The following is a 22712-nucleotide window of genomic DNA, read 5'->3' on the forward strand; positions in this document are numbered from 1 at the left end:
TAAACATATATAAATAAAATCACGTTTTTTTTTTTACATTAGTAATTCCTTTGTGCATAATTTTATATTGTTGTTGATAATGAATTAATTAAAGCAACAAAATAACCTGAAGATCCGGTTGGGAGTCGAAAGAGTCGACTCCTTTTAGTGAGTCGAGCTGAAAGATCCAGTTCTCTAAAAAGAGCCCGAATTCCCATACAAGTTTAGACAGGATGGCTGAACGATGTGCCGTTTCTGGGAAAGTGACAGGCTTTCTTTTGCGCCTGCTCATCAACTCCTCACTCCCTCCCCCCGCGTGCGATCACGCACTCTCAATTACTGGCCAGACCTGAACTAGAAATCGAAAGTAGGTGAAGCGAGAAGAAACTGCGAGATTTTCTATTACCTGTGTCAAACCGGAGGTAAGCAGACCTTTTTTTCTGTACTCTCTTAACTAGCTATACACGGACTAAACTCTTCAGCTGCATCTAATTTTTTTGTAGTTTGTTTGTTGATTAAGACTTTTAAAAATATATATTTATATATATATTTAGTATTACTACACGACCGATAAACTAGCAGTTTTGTACCAACAAGGTAATTCCCAAAGAGCTATTAGCTGAAAACAGGGTATATTTTATCATGGTGTGCAGCATGTCTTTAAAATATTTAGTAATGTGGACAAATGACCTTAAAAACGATCAATAGCAGATAAACAGTATTTCAAAGTCAAGGACCGAAGAGATGAGAGAAAATGCTGCCAAATTACAAACAAGAGTATGTTCTGTGTTTTTCTACTCCAATCTATCTATATGAAATGTTATCTGTAATATAGTTTTATGATGTTCGTGGTGAAAGCCACAGTGAATTGGTTTGTGAATAAACTTGTTCTATATAAAATACTATAAGTGTGCTGTTGGGGTTAAAGTAGGTGTGAATGTACAGGATTTTATTCATTGAGACACTTTCTCACAAATTACTATAGTTATTATTAAAATCCAGAGATAGGAGGTAACAAAATACAAATACTTCATTTCTTTATTTTAGTATTTATTACTCTTTACTTTTAGTGCCTACATTTTAACATGCACATCTGTGCTCCTGTTCTCCTCCTTCTTTTGTATTCTTTCTCACAGTTGGGTAGATAATGAAATAAAACGTCACACATGATGGACAAGTCCACCGAGAACCTCAGCAAGAAGAACAGCATGATTGAGAAGCTTAGAAGGAGCTTGCGGCGTCAAACGCGGAAGAATCCTCCGTCACCTGGTGGCGAGGAATCCAATGTCCTACGTAAATTACATACAACTGCAAAGAACTCAGACTCTGCGGCTTCACCACAGCCTCCGTCACCCAGTGAGTACCTTTGGTCTTCATCAAATCTGCTGTCAAACATAAGCACTGATGGCAAGCTAGATGGTCTTTCTTTTGTTTAGTCCAGAGGACTGAGCGTCCACGTTTCATCTGACCAACCAACAGTTTTACATCGTGCCTCATTTTATTTTAAATGACGATCATATTCACATTTGGCTTCTTCTTTGTGCCACAGAGCTGCATTTCAGGACATCACGGTGAACTGTGTTCACAAACAGTGATTTCAGGAAGTGTTCCTGATGTCGTACAGTGTGCCTGTGACAGAATCACACCTGTTTATAATGCAGCGCTCCCTAAGGGCCCGATAATCACAGGGATCTATTAGTTTTGGCCTGGTGCCTCACGGCAAAAGATTTTTCCTGATTCTTTAAAGCTTTTGATGATGTACTGTAGACGGTGAGATATTCAAAGTCTTTACAACTTCACATTGAGGAACATTGTAGTGAAATTGTTCCATTTTTTTGCAGATTGGTGCACCTGTGTCTCCTTAAGATGCTCTTTATACCTGTATACCTCTATATTGTCAGTACAAACACTGGCAGTAAGAAAAAAAAATGCACACTAGACTTGTGACACACTAGACCTACAAAGTTTCAGACACACATAAAATCCTAATAATATCCTCAGCAGAGGTAAAAAACATCAAACAAAACACAAAAAGACTTATAAAACTTGTTATAATATGTCTGTTATGTTTGTTTGCTAAATGAAGGAAAGCAGAGAAGCTTTCCTCAGGGTTTTCCCTGATTTTTGTGTAGCCTGTAGAATAAAAACACATAAAGCATTGTCCAATTCTTTTTGCAGTGGAGCATATCAAAATTTGTGTTACAGCAAGACTTTTCAGCCTGTGCAAGAGGGTGGAAGAAGCCACTTTAATGGTCTGTCCTCTGCTTCAGGTTATCTGATTTTGGCCATTTGTTCTTGTTATCCTTCCCTTTGAGGTGAGGTCTTGGGCTTATTTGTCAGCCACAGGACACATGAACTCCTCTGTATACCAAAATATTTTGCAGTCAAATGTGAGACGATCTCTCGGCCAAAAGTACGCCATGCAACAGGACAATGATCTCATGCACTGCAGCAAATCTACAACAGAATGGTGAAAGAAAGCAAGGAATCAATGACTTGAATTGTCCCAGAAAAAGTCCAGAGCTCAACCTGAATTGAATCATGTGGCAGGACCTGTAGAGAGCATCATTGTAAAGAAGGCTGGGGCAAAATCCTTCCACAGTGATGGGGGACTGATAATGCCATACAGAAAAAGCAAGCTCCATTTATAAGACACATCATACTGGAATATAGAGACACTACTGCAACATTTTACCCAGTGTTTAATTTCCAATGCTAAGATTTTCAGCCTCTATCAAAGATATAGTTATACATTTAAGCTGTACACATTAGATAATTTACCACAAGTCATGTGATTAAATCATCATCTGATTAGAAATGAGGTCAGACTGTTTTTCAAGATTCTGCCGATCAGTTTCACTTTTAGGTGCTGGCACTGTGCTGTACCAGCCTGCTCTGTTTCCAACATGACTTAAACTTTGCATTCTTCAGTTTGCATAATACAAAGCGATGTCAAAGCAATGGACACACAAACACCCACGTAAAGGAAAATAAACTTCAGATAGTTGGTTTGGAGTCCCTGTGACACCACAAAGACAAATGTGTTTTTGAAACTAAAGAGTCAGTTTAGCTGTTTTACTAATGTGCTCTTCTTCCCTCTCTGTCAGGTCTGAATGATGGCTCTGCATCCACCTCTCCGAACAACAACCAGAAAAAAGAGGATGATGAGTCAGATGTTTCTTCTCACAAATCCAGAACACTAACACGGTCGAACACAGGTGAAACTTCTAAACTTTAATCCTAGATCATTTCTCGTGCCAAATGAAACCATTGGCACTAATTTACTGCTAGAAAAGCCTCCACCTCAAGTTGTAGGGTTTCCATCAGATTGTTGCATCTGGCTCCAAACTGCCTTTGTTGCATTTGAACAAGTGCATTACTGCGGCCCAGATCTGATGTTGAGTGACAAGGTCTGATTGCTTCTATTCATTCCAGAGATGGTGAGGTTAGAACTGTGTGCATACTAGCCAGGTCGTTTTGTCATTGTGTGCTGCACTACTAATAATAAATAACATTTTATTTATATGGGACCTTTCTAGATCACAAAGTCCTTCACAAAGAGATAACAAAGTATAAAACAGAAACAGACAAAAGTTAACAAAATGCAATTCTAAAAAGATGTGTTTTTAGTTGTTTTTTAAAAGAGACCACTGAGTCCACAGATCTTAAACTCCGAGGAAGAGAGTTCCACAGTCTGGGGGCCACAGTCGCAAAAACTCTAGCACCCTTTGTTCTCAGCCTTGTATGCTGAATAACAAGTAGGCCCTGATCATATGATCTCAGGGACCTCCTAAGGACATAGGGCTGTTCAGTGATGCAGGCTGGTGCTTGTCAATGAAGAGCTTTAAAGGTCCGATCCAGAATCTTAAAAGGTGTCACAGTCTGGCAGGGGCAGACTGTATGAATTGAAAAAAGGACCCAAAACGCAGACTCCAAGGAACAGGGAACAGAACTTGAATGTTAACAAAAAGCGAGCCGTTTAATGAGGCTGGTAAAAGGTACAAACAAAAGGCAAGGCAAACTGAAGCAAAATTAACACAAACCTAAACTGGGAAATCTAAACAAACAATAAGAAAAACCTAGGCAAGAAACTTGGAAGCATGGCATGGGAAACATGGCGCAGACAACAGACGACCTGACAATGACACACTGAAAACAGAGGACTTAAATACACAGGAGGTGATTAGGGGAAGTGGGAACACATGGAGGAACAGCTGACTGACACGAGCCTAATGACAGGACAAGGGAAGTGAAACTAAATACAATGAACAAAGAACACACGACTCCTTCAAAATAAAACAGGAAACATGAGACAGACATGATAATACAAACTTGATAACATAAGACACGCAGCATGAAAGACAAAGGGTGAGGGAAACTTAAATACAGGGGAAGAAAACACAAGGAGTCTAATAACCAAATGAACTTCGCTAATCTAATGAACTTAAACATAAACAACATCCAAATAAACTAAAACTTAAAACGCTGGGTCAACAGACCCAGGAACATGACAAAAGGGACTCAACAGGGAGCCAATTGAGCTGCATTAGCAACGGTGTCACATGAGAGTACTTAGATGTTTTGGTCAGAAGCCTTGCTGCAGCATTTTGGACAATCTGCAGACGCTCCAGGGAGCCCTTGCTTAGACAAGTGAACAGTGAAGATGTAGTGCAATCTCTACATTGCCAGTTTGTAGGATCATTGATTATGTTTGGCCATATGCTATGGCTGGATTTAAAAGGAAAAAGATTAAGGTAACCCTAATCTATAAAATTGAGTTTTCAGGAGTCATTAAAAAAAATAGCAGAGTCAGCAGACCTGATTGAGTGAGGAAGATTATTCTACAGTTTGGGCGCAACAACCTCCAAAGCACAATCATCTTTGGTTTTAAAGTCAGAGCGAGGGACAGTTACAAGATCCTCTTCAACGGGGCGGAAAGGTCGGCTGCAGGGATCAGGTTTCAGAAGCTCTGCTGTATAAGCAGCGCCCTGTCATTGTGTTAGTAACAGAATTTTGCAATATATTGAGGTGAAGAAAACAAATTTGGGTGAGCTTTGAGATATGAGTTGTTTTTTTTTTAAGTTAAAAAGCCATCTCTAGACCCAGCTGTCTTAGCTAATTATAGGCCAATCTCCAACCTTCCTTTCATATCAAAAATCCTTGAAAGAGTAGTTGTCAAACAGCTAACAGATCATCTGCAGAGGAATGGCTTATTTGAAGCGTTTCAGTCAGGTTTCAGAGCTCATCACAGCACAGAAACAGCTTTAGTGAAGGTTACAAATGATCTTCTTATGGCCTCTGACAGTGGACTCATCTCTGTGCTTGTCCTGCTAGACCTCAGTGCTGCGTTCGATACTGTTGACCATAATATCCTATTAGAGCGATTAGAACATGCTGTAGGTATTACAGGTACTGCGCTGCAGTGGTTTGTATCATATCTATCTAATAGACTCCAATTTGTACATGTAAATGGAGAGTCCTCTTCACCCACTAAGGTCAATTATGGTGTTCCACAGGGTTCAGTGCTAGGACCAATTCTATTTACATTATACATGCTTCCCCTAGGCTGCATCATTAGAAGACATAGCATAAATTTTCACTGCTATGCAGATGACACGCAGCTCTATCTATCCATGAAGCCAGGTAACACACACCAATTAGTTAAACTGCAGGAATGCCTTAAAGACATAAAGACCTGGATGGCCGCTAACTTTCTGCTTCTTAATTCAGATAAAACTGAGGTTATTGTACTCGGCCCTGAAAATCTTAGAAATATGGTATCTAACCAGATTCTTACTCTGGATGGCATTACCTTGGCCTCCAGTAACACTGTGAGGAACCTTGGAGTCATTTTTGACCAGGACATGTCCTTCAACGCACATATTAAACAAATATGTAAGACTGCTTTCTTCCATTTGCGCAACATCTCTAAAATTAGAAATATCCTGTCTCAGAGTGACGCTGAAAAACTAGTTCATGCATTTATTACTTCCAGGCTGGACTACTGTAATTCTTTATTATCAGGATGTCCTAAAAACTCGCTGAAAAGTCTTCAGCTAATCCAAAATGCTGCAGCAAGAGTTCAATTCAATTCAATTCAATTTTATTTATATAGCGCCAAATCACAACAAAAGTCGCCTCAAGGCGCTTTATATTGTACAGTAGATAGCACAATAATAAATACAGAGAAAAACCCAACACCTCACCTGGGTCTGGGCGCAGTTTCCCCCTCCAGGGGCAAGGGTACCTAGACCCGGGGCTTAGAGTACGCTTGGGGAGTGTGATTGTGTGTACAGCGTCTCTTTATGTCCGTCTCCACGTTGGGTGAGTGTTGAGTAATTGTATATGAGAGCATGAGGGTGGGAATAGATGTTTGTATCTGTGTGTGCCTGTTTGTCTGTGTCTTTATGTCAGGTTGGGTATCAGACGCCACCTCTCTGGGGACATCTCAGGCCCTCCAAGGTTTGGAGGCCCATCTCCCCACCACTTCCCCTGCCGGTGGCAGACGCCCTCAGACATCGGTGCGTTGGTGGTTCTTTGTGTCCGGGGTGGGCGCCCAGGTACCCACCGCTCACTCCTTGGCGGCTGCTTATCGGGGCCTGGAGCCTGGGGCTCGCTCGGGCCACTGGGGATGGGGTGCCCTCGGCCTCTCAGCCCGGGCTCGGTCACTCAGGCACAGCTGGCTGCCGGCGGAGCTCACGGGCACGCCACTGCAACCCCCGGCTTCTGCTCAGCGGCTGCTGAGTGACCCCTCATCTGGGACTCTCCTCAGCTCTTTCTGGGATAGTGGCGCTGCTGCCCTCTGTTGGTCTTCCTTGGTCTCTTGTGTTCTGGGGGCCTCTGGATGTCTGGAGTTTTGATCTCCTCCATACCTGCTTCATGCCCTGGAGGACGGGGCAGTGGCCCCACACCCTCTAGCAGATCATTACATGAAGGAACCTTTTAAAAACAAGCGCGTTCATGCTCACAGGTGCACACACGGGTGATCACACACACAAACTACACCCTTTTTGGCTCCTACCTCAAAGCACACTGTGCGCTGTCGATCCTACGTGCTGCACAATAATGTTTAATATTTAGTATTTACTGTCATATTCCCATATATCATTGTGATGTTGTTTATTACTCTCGTTTTCTTCTGCTTGTTTTCTTTTTTTTTCTCTCAACAGGTGATCCAGGTGATCGATATATGTATTTTTTGTCTGCTTATTCTGTTGGTTTTTGGTTTTTGCCCTTCTCCCCCGTCCCTCTTCTCAGCTGTTTTTCTTTCCCTCTTTCTTTCTCCCCTTTCTTTCCACCAGTCAAGTCTGTCCCGTATTCAGCAAGTCAAAATAAAATAAACAATAAAAGGTGAATCAAATGGACCATTACGGCAAGGCTGGGATGGTCCATTTGGTAAAGTAAATCCGTTGGGCATCTTTCTTCGCCTTTTAGACAATAATTCTGATGGCAAAAGAACCAAACGGGACAGGTTTAAAAAAAAAAAAAAAAAAAAAAAAAAAAAAAAACCAACAATCATATGACCCCTATGAGCAAGCACTTTGGCGACAGTGGGAAGGAAAAACTCCCTTTAACAGGAAGAAACCTCCGGCAGAACCAGGCTCAGGGAGGGGCGGCCATCTGCTGCGAACCGGTTGGGGTGAAAAGAAGGAAAACAGGATGAAAGACATGCTGTGGAAGAGAGACAGAGATTAATAACAGATATGATTCGATGCAGAGAGGTCTATTAGCACATAGTGAGTGAGAAAGGTGACTGGAAGGGAAAACTCAATGCATCATGGGAATCCCCGCAGCCTCGTCTATTGCAGCATAACTAAGGGAGGATTCAGGGTCACCTGGTCCAGCCCTAACTATATGCTTTAGCAAAAGGAAAGTTTTAAGCCTAATCTTGAAAGTAGAGATAGTGTCTGTCTCCCGAATCCAAACTGGAAGTTGGTTCCACAGAAGAGGGGCCTGAAAACTGAAGGCTCTGCCTCCCATTCTACTTTTAAATACTCTAGGAACAACAAGTAGGCCTGCAGTGCAAGAGCGAAGTGCTCTAATAGGGTGATATGGTACTACAAGGTCATTAAGATAAGATGGGGCCTGATTATTTAAGACTTTGTATGTGAGGAGCAGGATTTTGAAATCAATTCTGGATTTAACAGGAAGCCAATGAAGGGAAGCCAAAACAGGAGAAATATGCTCTCTTTCTAGTCCCTGTCAGTACTCTTGCTGCAGCATTTTGGATTAGCTGAAGGCTTCTCAGCGAGTTTTAGGACTTCCTGATAATAGTGAATTACAGTAGTCCAGCCTGGAAGTAATAAATGCATGAACTAGTTTTTCAGCATCACTCTGAGACAGGATATTTCTAATTTTAGAGATGTTGCGCAAATGGAAGAAAGCAGTCTTACATATTTGTTTAATATGTGCATTGAAGGACATGTCCTGGTCAAAAATGACTCAAGGTTTCTCACAGTGTTACTGGAGGCCAAGGTAATGCCATCCAGAGTAAGAATCTGCTTAGATACCATATTTCTAAGATTTTCAGGGCCGAGTACAATAACCTCAGTTTTATCTGAATTAAGAAGCAGAAAGTTAGCGGCCATCCAGGTCTTTATGTCTTTAAGACATTCCTGCAGTTTAACTAATTGGTGTGTGTTACCTGGCTTCATGGATAGATAGAGCTGCGTGTCATCTGCATAGCAGTGAAAATTTATGCTATGTCTTCTAATGATGTTGCCTAGGGGAAGCATGTATAATGTAAATAGAATTGGTCCTAGCACTGAACCCTGTGGAACACCATAATTGACCTTAGTGTCTGAAGAGGACTCTCCATTTACATGTACAAATTGGAGTCTATTAGATAGATATGATACAAACCACTGCAGTGCAGTACCTGTAATACCTACAGCATGTTCTAATCGCTCTAATAGGATATTATGGTCAACAGTATCGAACGCAGCACTGAGGTCTAGCAGGACAAGCACAGAGATGAGTCCACTGTCAGAGGCCATAAGAAGATCATTTGTAACCTTCACTAAAGCTGTTTCTGTGCTGTGATGAGCTCTGAAACCTGACTGAAACTCTTCAAATAAGCCATTCCTCTGCAGATGATCTGTTAGCTGTTTGACAACTACTCTTTCAAGGATTTTTGATATGAAAGGAAGGTTGGAGATTGGCCTATAATTAGCTAAGACAGCTGGGTCTAGAGATGGCTTTTTAAGTAAAGGTTTAACTACAGCCAGCTTGAAGGCCTGTGGTACATAGCTGATTATTAGAGATAGGTTGATCATATTTAAGATCGAAGAATTAATTAATGGCAGGACTTCTTTGAGCAGTTTTGTAGGAATGGGGTCTAAAAGACACGTTGATGGTTTGGAGGAATTAATTATTGAAGTTAACTCAGAAAGATCAATTGGAGAAAAAGAGTCTAACTTAACATCGATGGTACTAAGAGTAGCTGTAGATAATATTACATCTGTGGGATGATTATTGGTAATTTTTTCTCTAATGATAAAAATTTTATTTGTGAAGAAGTTCATGAAGTCATTACTAGTTAACGTTAAAGGGATGGTTGGCTCAGTAGAGCTCTGACTTTTTGTCAGCCTGGCTACAGTGCTGAAGAGAAACCTGGGGTTGTTCTTATTTTCTTCAATCAGTGACGAATAGTAAGATGTTCTGGCTTTGCGGAGGGCTTTCTTATAAAGCAGCAAACTATTTCTCCAGGCTAAATGATGATCCTCTAAATTTGTGACACGCCATTTCCTCTCCAGCTTACGAGTCATCTGCTTTAGGCTACGTGTTTGAGAATTATACCACGGAGTCAGGGACTTTGGATTTGAGGCCTTAGTTTTCACAGGAGCTACAGTATCCAGAGTCGTGCGTAGTGAGGAGGTAAAATTATTAACAAGATAATCGACCTCTGTTGGAGTAGCGTTCAGATAGCTGCTCTGCTCTATGTTGGTACAGGGCATTGAAGATGATAACAGTGGGTGGATTATATTCTTAAACTTAGTTACAGCACTTTCAGAAAGACATCTACTTTGATAAAGTCTACTCTCCACTGCTGTGTAATCAATTATTGTAAATGTAAATGTTATCAGGAAATGATCAGACAGCAGAGGGTTTTCAGGAAACACTGTTAAATATTCAGTTTCTATGCCATACGTTAAAACAAGATCTAGAGTGTGATTAAAGTGGTGGGTGGGTTCTTTTACATTTTGAGAGAAGCAAATTGAGTCTAGTAACAGATTAAATGCGATGTTGAGGCTGTCATTTTTAGCATCTACATGGATGTTAAAATCACCCACAATAATTATTTTATCTGAGCTGATCACTAAATCAGATAAAAGTCTGAGAAATCAGAGAGAAACTCTGTGTAAGGCCCAGGTGGACGATAGATGATAACAAGTAAGACTGGTTTCTGAGTTTTACAGCTGGGGTGGACGAGGCTAAGCATCAGGCTTTCAAATGAATTAAAAGTCTGTCTTGGTCTTTCGTTAATTAATAGGCTGGTGTGAAAAATTGCTGCCACACCGCCCCTCGGCCTGTGCTTGAGATTTCTGGTAGTTAGAATGACTCGGGGTGTTGATTCATTTAAACTAACATACTCATCCTGCTGCAACCAGGTTTCTGTAAGGCAGAGTAAATCGATTTGTTGATCAATTATTAAGTCATGTACTAACAGAGACTTGGAGGAGAGAGACCTAATATTTAATAATCCACATTTCACTGTTTTACTCTTTGGTTCAGATGTGGATACTGTATTGTTCTTTCTTTGTGATTTTTATGTTTAAGTTGTTTATTGCTGGTTTTTAGTTTGTTTTTGTCTTTTTGGGAGCTGACACAGTCTCAATGGAGATGGGTTTTTGGGGGTAGCAGGAGGAGAGAAGCTGCAGAGAGGCGTGTAAGACTGCAACTCTGCTTCCTGGTCCCAACTCTGGATAGTCATATTTTGGGGGGTTTAATGAATTTGTCCATATTTCTAGAAATGAGAGCTGCTCCATCCAAAGTGGGATGGATGCCGTCTCTCCTAACAAGACCAGGTTTCCTCCAGAAGGTTTGCCAATTATCTATGAAGCCCACATCCTGACAGGGACTAGAAAGAGAGAGCATATTTCTCCTGTTTTGGCTTCCCTTCATTGGCTTCCTGTTAAATCTAGAATTGAATTCAAAATCCTGCTCCTCACATACAAGGTCTTAAATAATCAGGCCCCATCTTATCTTCATGACCTTGTAGTACCATATCACGCTATTAGAGCACTTCGCTCTCGCTCTGCAGGCTTACTTGTTGTTCCTAGAGTATTTAAAAGTAGAATGGGAGGCAGAGCCTTCAGTTTTCAGGCCCCTCTTCTGTGGAACCAGCTTCCAGTTTGGATTCGGGAGACAGACACTATCTCTACTTTCAAGATTAGGCTTAAAACTTTCCTTTTTGCTAAAGCATATAGTTAGGGCTGGACCAGGTGACCCTGAATCCTCCCTTAGTTATGCTGCAATAGACGTAGGCTGCCGGGGATTCCCATGATGCACTGAGTTTTTCCTTTCCAGTCACCTTTCTCACTCACTATGTGTTAATAGACCTCTCTGCATCGAATCATATCTGTTATTAATCTCTGTCTCTCTTCCACAGCATGTCTTTATCCTGTTTTCTTTCTCTCACCCCTACCAATCAGAGCAGATGGCCCCGCCCCTCCCTGAGCCTGGTTCTGCCGAAGGTTTCTTCCTGTTAAAAGGGAGTTTTTCCTTCCCACTGTCGCCAAAGTGCTTGCTCATAGGGGGTCATATGATTGTTGGGTTTTTCTCTGTATGTATTATTGTGCGATCTACTGTACAATATAAAGCGCCTTGAGGCGACTTCTGTTGTGATTTGGCGCTATATAAATAAAATTGAATTGAATTGAATATGAGTTTCAAAATTCAGGTGTTGGTCAAAATTTATACCAAGGTTTTTAGTTTTAGAAGTCATTAGTGAAGGGGCCGATGTACTGACTCATCTCCTTAGAGAAACTGCCTGGGCCAAGTACTAGAACCTCAGTTTTACTGATATTGAGATGAAGTAAATTTGACTGCATCCAATTAGTATTGGCAGAGAAGCAGTCACTGCGGCAGGAAAGGCTGTTTATGTTGTTGGGCTTGACATAAAAGTAAAACTGTGTCATCTGCATTGCAGTGGTAAGAAAGTCCATTAAAGCAATTAATTAGATGGCCCAAGGGTGCCATATATATAAAGAAAACTGGTCCAAGGACTGAGGCTTGGGGGGCTTAAGGCTTCTCATACGAGAGGTGCAGATGAGGACATATGCTGATTCATATGAATTCTGAAGTATCTGCTCATGTCTGTTTCCTGAATCCTGATCTGATGCCTTCAAATAACATTTTTAACCTGGGCAATAATCCAGGCGTTAAAAACATATTTAAAGTATGCAAAATGCCAAATTTCTGCAGTTATAGAATATTTCCAGGATGAAATTGATATCTTAACCATGTCCTGTATAGAGTAAACCACATATAAATATTCAGTCATAGTAGCAAAGCAATTGTCATGATGTGCTGTGTGGCAGGCACTGACTTAAACTAGAAGCCAGAACAACAAACAACCTTAAGAGAACAAAACCATGAATAACCAATAATCAAGAAATAGAAATTAAACACAAAACACAGGGTAACACCCTGGACTGTAACAGCACTGACACAAGAAAATTGGTTTCTTTACAATAAAAGCACATGTGAAATTGGCCATATTATTAAATGCTTGTATTCATTTATGTGTGACACTTTGGACACCATCAAAAAACAGTTTGGTGATCTTTTTGATGGCTGGCTGACCAGCATATATTAACAACTAAATGCACATCATTAATGCATGGATTGTTACCCCGTTCCTTCTTACTATAAAAAACCTAAAAAAACCCCCATTATCAGCTTTCATATTCAAGATTATGCAGTCATCAAGGAGAACAAACCAAAGTGATTAAAATTTGCACACTTGCAGATGAGTTTTTCTCTGTAAAATGTTTATTAAAATGTTCTCTGCAGTGGTCATTATAGTGGACAAAAATACAACAACTATTTATTTGGCTCTGAGTTCATAACAAAAAGCACTGCTGAAGCTTGTCTGTGTAGAGGGGAGAAAACAAAAGACCAGAAATGATGCCTGCAGTCTGTTATTGAAACTACATTAAATTGTGTACTTTTCTGTTTCAGATCCCACTACGTCCACTGTTAAGAGAATGAAAGAATCTTTTTATTTTAAATGGAAAAAGAGCGAAGATAAAGCCACCTCGATTGAGGAAAAAGGTAAGAAGTACGAATATTTTGTTATTTGTTATTTTAATATACTTGACAAAAGTTTTATTATAATTATTTTTATTACTTTTAATTATGTGTATATAGTACACTTGCAGCATTCATTTCACTGTTTAGCAAGATTTGTTTAAATGTTTAGTAATAAATATCAAGAGAAACTTTTTTTGATCAGTTTATTTTGTTTCCCCCCCCCCAAAAAAATGTATTCGGGAACATTGGACATGTGTTCAAATAGTTATAAAAGTCAGAGGTCCAAAGTTGCAGTAGGAAACATAAAGAAAAGTATTTTCCACAGTAAAATTGTGGAACAAAAAATATTAATGGCTATAAACTCTTCTCCCGTCCTGTCTTAGAAAAAATATTTCCCTGTTTCAAATGTAGGACTTGAAAACTTGAGAAAGTATCAAAGCAGTTTTACAGAGCCTGGATGATTCATCTGTAAAATAGTACTGATAATTAAAAAAAGATTTGTCTTTGTTTTTGTGTTTTGTTCAGTGACTCCTACTTTTGAGGAATACCTTGAAAGACAATACCTGTTCGAAGCCACTCAACTGTTGATAGACAGGGAGAAAGATCTGTTTCGGGAGATAACCGAGGCTGATGCAATGAAAGATCACGAGGAAGCAGTAAAAAAGCTTGCTGCAGACTATGAAGCCCTTGAAAAGCGTATAGAGCAGACCGTGCAGCAGAGTCTTTCTCTCAGCAGTGAGGAAGAGGTGTCTGCTTTGATATCAGCAGTGAAAGCCATCAACCTTGAGGAAGAGCAGGACCAGCTGCGGAAACAAAGATGTCAGACTCCACCAGCCTGGAGGCCCAAGAAGTGGAAGGAGCACCATGACAAAGTGCTTCATGAATTAGTGTATAGTCGTTTGGAGAACCCATCAAGCCCCACTGGTGACCAGGAGAACCAGTCCTCGATCCAGGCAGACATCCAGTCCATGGGCAAGCAGCTGAAGGAGGACCTGCAGTGGGTGGTGGAGGTGGTGAAGAACTGCTACCCACCAGAGATGGACATCTGTAACTTTTATGCAAGACAGTACCATCAAACTTTCAGCGCAAGACTCAAAAAGATTGCAGACTTTGTTCTGGATGACAAGGACTGCAGTTTCCTCCTGCGATGGGTGAAGGAGTTTTATCCAGGGTAAGCCACCAGTTCAATTATTGTTTGAAGTAGCATCTTTCTGTGCCGAAACATGATGATGTCTGTCAGTGTGAGGTCCTTCACTGATCCTTGAAGAATAAATACCTGAACAATTACACATAGTGAATAATAATACAAATGTAATGGCTAATTTCTTGTTTTCTTAATGTGCAAAATAAAATGTCATTTTTGTAGACTAAACACAACATGGGTTGTTTATAGAAACTCATGTGTTATCTGCTCTGTGTACCAGAATCCTTGAAAAACCTGAGCTGGCCAGTAATATCAATACTGAAGCGCTGGGAAACCTGCTTCCTGACGAGTTACTGAAACCTCTGGAGGAGCAGTACCTCAGCAAACAACAGGTAACACAGTGTGTCTAAGGCGTGTATCCAGTTAATCAGTATGGACATTGCAGGGCTTAAAGTGAGATGTGCAAGTCCAGCATCAAAGAGTTGCTGATTTTGACAGATATTTTTTTTATACATAATATTGTAGATGTAATTAGGGGTGGACCAATCCGATATAAAGTATCAGTATCGGTCCAATCCTGACCTAAATTACTGGATCGGATATTGGAGAGAAATAAAAAATGTAATCCAATCTATTAACTATCACAAAAGCACCTCACAAAACTTGCGACATGGCGTAACCCAGCACGTTGGAGCAGTATGCGTCACTGGATAGAGCGGCTGTTGTGTGCGAGACTTGTCAGCGGTCTGGAGTTACTTCACACTGAAAACATTTGGAGCATCTGGAGCATCTGGAGCCTCGCTATGTGCTTCCAAACCAGCATTTCATCAAAAAGCAGTGTTGCAAGCTAAACAGTTTCGTGGTTCAAAAAAAAGAAATTATGAAAACACTTTTTTGTCTTACTTGTTTTAAATTTTGTATAGAAATTACACAAATTTCAGTCTCAGGTTAAATGTGATACAAACAGCTTAAAAGATGAGTGTCATGAAGCCGTGTTTGCATCTATTTGCACTGCTTTCCACTCTGGATGTCTATTTATGTTCAGCTTTAAGCATAAAAGGGTCCATTATACAACTTGTTTTTTTAGTTGTTGAATAAAACATTATTTTGATATTGCACTTCTTTTATTTCAGAACCAAAGAGTTTTTGAAATGTGCATAAAATTGCATTTTAAATTACTTTTTGAATATTAGTTTAAATACTTAGATTTAAAGTTCTGCTAAAAGTTTAAATAAAAAGATTAGTATTGCTGAACTGTGAAATATTTTGGGTGCAGTGTATTTTTTGCATACAAGTATAATAGCATAGTTTTAGTTTTTTGTTTTTTAAAACTTGAGTATGAACTTATAAGACATTAAAAAAACAGTTTTATTGATGATAAAATACACTTGATCAGATTCATATCAGTATCTGCAGAGAGCCAAATTTATGATATCATTATCGGACATAAAAAAGTGGTATTGTGCCATCTCTATATGTAATTGTCACTGTCAGTAATTAAATCTTTACACATGAAAGCAGTTTAAAAGTGGCAGCTGTGTGTTGTTGTGTGTTTAGAGCGACCTGATGATTTATATTGACCGAGTATTGGATGAAGCGAAGAAAGAGTGGGATCAAGGAAAGGAGCCGACAAGAGATGATGGTTGCTACGTCAGTCCTGTGGCCTATGATGTCATCCAGGTAAAGTTGCCATAGAGTTGCTACACCTTGATATAAAAGAGGCTGAAATCAGTGCTTTTATAAAAATGTATTAATATAAAATGAAAGGCGTCATTTGTGGTGGCCAACTTCAAGGATCCTTACAGTGAGTCTTGGATTGGTTGACTTCTAATTGTTGACCATTACTGACCATGATGAGAGGCTTTGAATACATTGCTATGTCAGAACTGTGCAATAAAATTAAAATAAAATTGTTGTGGTGAAATAATGACATAACATTGCTTTGATCATAGGAGAACAAAATGTGCAGAATGACTACTCTGTAGTCTGTTATCCACTGTAGAACACTTTAGAAGTGCCGACAAATATTTTCCAGCCTGCTGCACATATTAACCAAACTGAAAAAGACTTTGAGAAACTTTGAGAAAAAGATTAAAAAACAAGGAAAGCACCGTCATTTTTGTTTGGGTCATTTATAGAAACTCATTTACTGTCAGATCAGAGTCACAGTTTCAAACCCTCCCATGGTTCTGTAGCTTAATCACTTGGGTTAGTCACTAACATTGTAAAGCACTGGGTTTGGTTCCTGCTGTTAGTTTAACTGGATCTGAAAATGATGGAAGTGCATTGCTGTGTAAAGTGCTTTGGGAACTTAAAACTGCCACTGATTTGTCAATCCATTTGTCTTCAGTTTATCAACGGCATCGTGACATCAGCACATATAACTGTAAGAGACCCGCACAAGGCCCAGAAAATAACATCCAACCTGACAGACTTCATGCAGAGGTAACAAGGCTTCACAAGGCTGTCTTTTAAATATTGTCATTTGAAAATACATTTTAGTTTTATGTTTGGGAAAAACAAGATAATAAAAGTGAAAACTGTTTTTAATCTTCTGCAGGTATAAAGAGTTTCATGAAGACATCTTAAGGCAGAACAAACCGCACAGCAAAGCTTTCATAAAGGCAAACCTCAGCTGTGTCAAACAGTTCAGGTATGTTTCTGATCCACTTAGATGGAGATAAAATTATAATTTTTACATCATAACAGGTGAATATTTCACTGTGAGCTGATGTGTCCTGTGTGGTCTGTCTAAAGGGACTTCCTTGTGGAGCACGATCTGTTCCCAGAGAATGTGCGGGAAAAATGTTTGCAGGTCCTGACTGAGATGAAACAGTCTGCCCACACTTATTTATTAACTCCTGTGCACAAGATCCTCAAGGTAAGTTCTTTACAACTGCAGATATCAATGATCCTCTGGATTAAATCCTAATATGTTTTAATCAAAGATTTTAAAAAATGTGTTATTTGTTCCCCACACAGCCACACTACCAGAAGGTGGGAACCAGTGACTGGCTGAAGAAGAACACATTTAAGAAGCTGCTGAATAGCACTGAAGAAGAGCTTCGAGAACTTCAGGGTTCCAGTCAGTCCTCTTACCAGGTAAAAGGAGGAAACTTTATAATGGATTGAATGGCCATTATTGCCTTCATTGTCAACTTTTTAGTAAAAGGATTATGATGCGCTCTGATTACTTATATACTTGGGCTAAATTCAGGAGCTGATTGGTCAGCTTTACCAGGAAGTGGCAGAAGAATATGTCCGGAGGCTCCTGAAAGGAAAGATCAAATTAAAGAACAACAAAAAGCAGAAGAAGGCTTACGAGACTGTGAAAGGAAATGCAGAGAAACTGCACGAGCTGTTTGCCAAAATGGTGAGACTTACCTTCACTGAACTGCACACTGCACAACCTAAAAGTGATCAGATTTCTGCTGAGCTTTGGAAAAAATAAAAATAAGAATCAGCTCAATTTCACATTTGGTTTGAAAGTTTTGATTAAAAATAATGTGATTAAAAAGATTTGTAAAATTGAAGAGGACGTTCAGAGGACTTGGCTAAAATGTGATCCTCCAAGCCTGGATATAGAAGAAATACTCTCAATGGAAAACCAATGGACTCATTCCTTAAGAACAAAAGTGTGACCCATAGAAAATGATGGACACAATGGTCTCTATATAAAGTGGCTTGCAAAAGTATTCGAACTTTTCCACATTTTGTCACATTACAGCCACAAACATGAATCAATTTTATTGGAATTCCAGGTGAAAGACCAATACAAAGTGGTGTACACGTGAGAAGTGGAACGAAAATCATACATGATTCCAAACAATTTTAACAAATAAATAACTGAAAAGTGGGGTGTGCATAATTATTCAGCCCCCTGAGTCAATACTTTGTAGAACCACCTTTTGCTGCAATTACAGCTGCCAGTCTTTTACGGTGAGTCTCTACCAGCTTTGCACATCTAGAGACTGAAATTTTTGCCAATTCTTCTTGGCAGATTTTCCCCCCACTTTTTACATAGTGCTAAACATGGTAGAAATGAAGGAAAACCCTCCATTAAAGGACCACTGGACCCCAGCTGTAGTTACAAATGTATCGAAGATCTGACCATTGGTTGATGACTACATAGTGCATAAATAAAGACAATATTCACAAAACTGAAAGAACGTATCAAATACATCATTGATCTTGGGAAATTCCAGTGCAATAACTCCGGCATGAAATACATAATTATTCCAAAAACAGCAGCTAAAAGAGCTGTGTCCCAAAACCTAGGCCGCATCCTATGGAGGACCTGGCCTTCTTGGTCTATGTGGGCCGGGTCCTTCGAAGACCAAGAATGCCGGAAGTGTGAGGCTGTGAAATGGGACGGTCTAGCCACCGCTGTCTCGGTGGAGTTTAATAAACTCAGCCATCTGCTCCTTGCTATCTAAAATATAACAGAACACTGCCATAAATTTTCGACCATCTCACACTTCTGTTTAATCAGTTTTCTGTTTGACGTTTATTCAGCTGTGTGAAAACCAAGGAGGAACCCACCCGAGGGATTAATAAAGTTTTATTTTATCTGATCTAATCTAATAACTTTAATCTCAGCCAAACCTATTTACTCACGAACAAATAAAACACTGAAAAAAGCCAAACAATAACATTTTTAGGTTGTCTAAGTGACTTATATATTACGTTTAACCTGAGTAGCGAAAGCCTGCGGTGATCTGAAAATGATGTGCCAGGAGTTCGCTGCTCTCGCCGGCTCTAGTGACCCTCGAACCTCCGGCTAGCTATCGAGCTGGTGGATAACAGACGTCTCCGAAAATGTTGGAGCACTTTTGCAAATATGCGATGTCTTGATAAACCAAGCAGATATTTGAAGTTTACACAGTTACATTAAAAGTTTATTTTGTGACCCAGAAAGAGTAATAAGAGTAATATTAAAGCTAAGCAGCTGCCGCCATTGTTGGAAACTGGAATTGGCTGGGTCGCGCTATGAATTCTGGGATATGGTGGGCCACGAAATATACACCCGACCCATCCTTCAAATCTGGGGAAAACGAGGACGCATTTGTCGGCTGGATTCGGAGGAGTCTACGAATTGGGAAAGCCTTCGTCGCGTCGCTGTAACTTAATCGGTCTACAAATGCAGCCTCACGAGGATGCAGCCTATGTTTTGGGACACAGCTGTTGATTAGAGTTTTGGGAAACTGATGTCACTGATTTGTCTTTACAGGGATCCAAACAAGACTGGTTAAAGGAAATCCTGACCAAGATTGCAGAAGTGCTAAGACTCCAAGACATTCCTGCCATACAGATGCAAATCGTTTCACTAGGATCTGCTTATCCTGACCTCAGGTAACTTTTGAATTAACTCAGATATACTTTAATACAAAAACAATGTACTTTTCATCGATAGCTGAGGAGGAACAGCAAGTAGACTGAGCCAAACATCTCAGTTGGTTAATGGCACATATATATTCATGCAATCTCAGTTGGCTGAAAACATCAGTTATCAGTTATTAACACACCAGTGAACTGACAAAGTGCTCAGACCCATTATTTATTTATTATGACGTGCTTCCACTGATAGTCTTATTTCAGAGTCTCTGGTTCTGTAATGATAAACAGCATATAAACATAATCATTAAGTGACCTCTTTTTAATAACCTTTTCTTCTTTCTGTCACCAACAGTGAAGAACATGTTTCGGCTCTGCTCAAACTCAAAACAAACCTCTCTAACGCCGACATGAATACCATCACATCCACTGTGCTGGACATACTAAGAGAAAGCTATACTGGTGGTGAAACCCGGATGTTTTTCTCCAATGTTAAAGTGATGAGCCCTTCATTTCCATCATGTATAACATCATGCCGTGGATAAGATGAGTTGAATTCTAGTGCTTTCAGTCTGTCAGTAAGGATGTACAAAGTGGCTGGACATGGACAAGCCTGATTCAAATGTTACTGGTACTATGCTAATAACAAACATCAGACTGTGTGTGTCCACATGTGACCAGATTGCAGGAGACAATCTTTTCCTCTCTGCATTTTTGCATTTTGTGTTGTATTGTGAAATGTGCTCTTTGCATGATGCTACAGTACTTTAGAATTTAATGACTCTGTATCTTTTAATATGTTAGATTTGTCTCTAAAAGACGATGTCACGATTTTTGAGGCAAACCGTGTGGAGACGAGAGATGTGGACCCAAGAAATAGATGCAGGAGAATGTTTAAATTGAAGACGAGCCTTTATTAGCACTAGAAAAGCAACTAGCAAGGGGAACAGTCACTAGCGAGGGACACTAACAAAACCTAGACTGGGAGAAGCTAACATGAAACCTGAAACAAAGAATGAGGAAACCTGAAAACTGGAAACACAGGTAGAGGAACGCAGGAAAAGATGAACAGGGGGTGATACAGACGCTCTGACAAGGAACAGAGGTTAACACACTAAATATACACACAAGACAACGTGACAAAACACTGAAAACAGGACACAAGACTCGCCAAAGTAAAATAGAAAACATGAGACGATTGTATAGGAATTTCTTTTACTTATGTATTAATCACATTATTTTATTGTATAATGCCTTGGTGCCACTGGATTTTAACATGTCTCACACTCATACAGTAAGACAAATGGTGGGGGTCTAGTAAAGAAGTTGGGGGCAAGCAGACAACTCCACAGGAAGAATCTTTTGTCTCTTAGAGGACTCTGGGAGGAAGTAAGGGAGTGTGAACCTTAAGGTGTGAAACAGCTGTGTACTGCCTTTTGTTCCTGAAGAAGGTATTTAACTGAGAGCCATGTTAGGCTCGTGAGACTCTGCTGACCGTTTGCCCCGCGATCATGCAGGCTCTCCACCAACTTGGTTTTCTGTTCTTTGTGTTTGATTAAAGAATGTTAGCTACCGCTCACCGCTCATCTGCAGGCTTTATTTAATGGAAAACTTCCACAAGAAAATGGCGTCACGAACAGGATGGTCCGTGTGGTCGCTGAACAATGGTTCAGTGGACGGGCTGATCACCCCTGAGGGAAAAGGTACCTTTGTCCTACCAGCTGTTGAAGCAAAGGAAACGGAGGAGTCACGGAGCCGTATGTTTTAGCCACCACCGAGACCATCAACTTTGAGGGGACTCCTGCAGATGGGTGAGTTGTAGCTAACTTGTAACAAGTCACAAGAGTTTTGTGTCTGGCCAAGGAGGTGAGCATGTTGCGACCTTTGGGGAGCTCAAGAAGGTGAACATGTTACGACCTTCCAGGGCAAGAGCTCCGAAGGAGTCTTCGTGTAGAATCACGGAGTGACATCCCTAGCGTCTCCTAAAAGATCCTAACTTCTTTAAAGGAGACTGGGGGTGGCGGTGTTCGTTCCTTGGTCCGTAGAAGGCAAGGAACCTCACGGGGGACGCCTCGTGTAGTAAAATGGGATCTAGATCCAGTAAGGCAGTCAGCGGAGTCGGATTAGCGGCTCGAGAGGCGGCTGCGACAAGCGCTCCACCGGGCAGCCAGAGACAAAACTCAGTGCGTGACTGTATGGTAAGAACTGTGGGTAAAAGTATGTTGTGTAAGATGGCAGAGAATGGTTGTGTGAGAAAGGGTTCCCTGAGCATGAACCAGTTGAAAGTTAGAAGAACAGTTGGGGGGAAAAGGAAAAGAAATGTTGAACAAGTGAGTTAATAGGTTGATGTGTGGGTGTAAAAACAGTGAAAAATGGGTTTAAAAATGTTGAAAATGGGGAACAAAAACAAGGAAAAAAAAAAGAGAGGAGTGTAGAAATGTGTGTAAAAGTAATCGTCTCCAACTAGCGGAAGGTGGTGGTACTGCAGGCCACCAGCTCCCCTAGGGTGGACACACACACACACAAAATTAGCAGAATTGTTGATGAAAATAAGCAATAAAAATAGGAAGAGGGTTTGGTGTTTTTTCAACGTAGAACAACTACAATCTCTCTGGGTTTTTAAGAAAGGGGAGTTCAGAACCAGAGAGAGGAGACGTGTTGTTTTAAGCAGTGAGAAGAATGATCAAAATGTCTCAGTGTGTCACTTGCAGGTGAAGAGCAGACCTGGATCAATTTTCTACGTGCAGCAGTCGGAAGAAAATTATAGGTTAACACCAAAAGAAACATTCAGGCCAAGTTTTGGCTGAATTATTTTACAGCTTAACTTCCATGTGTTTGTCACCCTGAGAAAACAAGCTCCAAGAATCTCTCCCTGAAGACAAGAAATGCAGTTCCAGAACAACGAGATGGATATCAAGAGCTCACAGCAGGTCAAGAGACAGCAGTATCCTGAGCAGTGAAGAAAAGGTCCAGCAGCAGCAGCTGTGCATGACAGCGG

At 40.4% G+C, this 22712-nt stretch overlaps 1 protein-coding gene across 1 annotated transcript; it reads left to right on the plus strand.

The window, feature by feature from the left end:
• Positions 1-281: 281 nt before the first annotated feature.
• Positions 282-22384, plus strand: LOC116329021 (tumor necrosis factor alpha-induced protein 2-like). The gene is made up of 14 exons (XM_039603692.1): positions 282-401; positions 1116-1335; positions 3087-3197; positions 13165-13257; positions 13762-14407; positions 14661-14772; positions 15938-16060; positions 16731-16825; positions 16941-17033; positions 17138-17261; positions 17363-17482; positions 17598-17753; positions 19611-19732; positions 20070-22384. The coding sequence occupies exons 2-14, from the start codon at positions 1146-1148 to the stop codon at positions 20257-20259; spliced, it is 2175 nt and encodes a 724-aa protein (XP_039459626.1). The 5' UTR covers positions 282-401; positions 1116-1145; the 3' UTR covers positions 20260-22384.
• The last annotated feature ends 328 nt before the right edge of the window (positions 22385-22712 follow it).

The sequence above is a fragment of the Oreochromis aureus genome, linkage group 19 (genome assembly GCF_013358895.1).
Source record: "Oreochromis aureus strain Israel breed Guangdong linkage group 19, ZZ_aureus, whole genome shotgun sequence".
Classification (NCBI taxonomy): domain Eukaryota; kingdom Metazoa; phylum Chordata; class Actinopteri; order Cichliformes; family Cichlidae; genus Oreochromis; species Oreochromis aureus.

Bases quoted from the DNA above. Each gene is read 5' to 3' on its own strand.
- LOC116329021 (XM_039603692.1), top strand. From the start codon at position 1,146: ATGATGGACAAGTCCACCGAGAACCTCAGCAAGAAGAACAGCATGATT. The intron at 17,262-17,362 runs GTAAGTTCTTTA...TTCCCCACACAG, and splicing joins CTGTGCACAAGATCCTCAAG to CCACACTACCAGAAGGTGGG. The intron at 17,483-17,597 runs GTAAAAGGAGGA...GGCTAAATTCAG, and splicing joins CCAGTCAGTCCTCTTACCAG to GAGCTGATTGGTCAGCTTTA.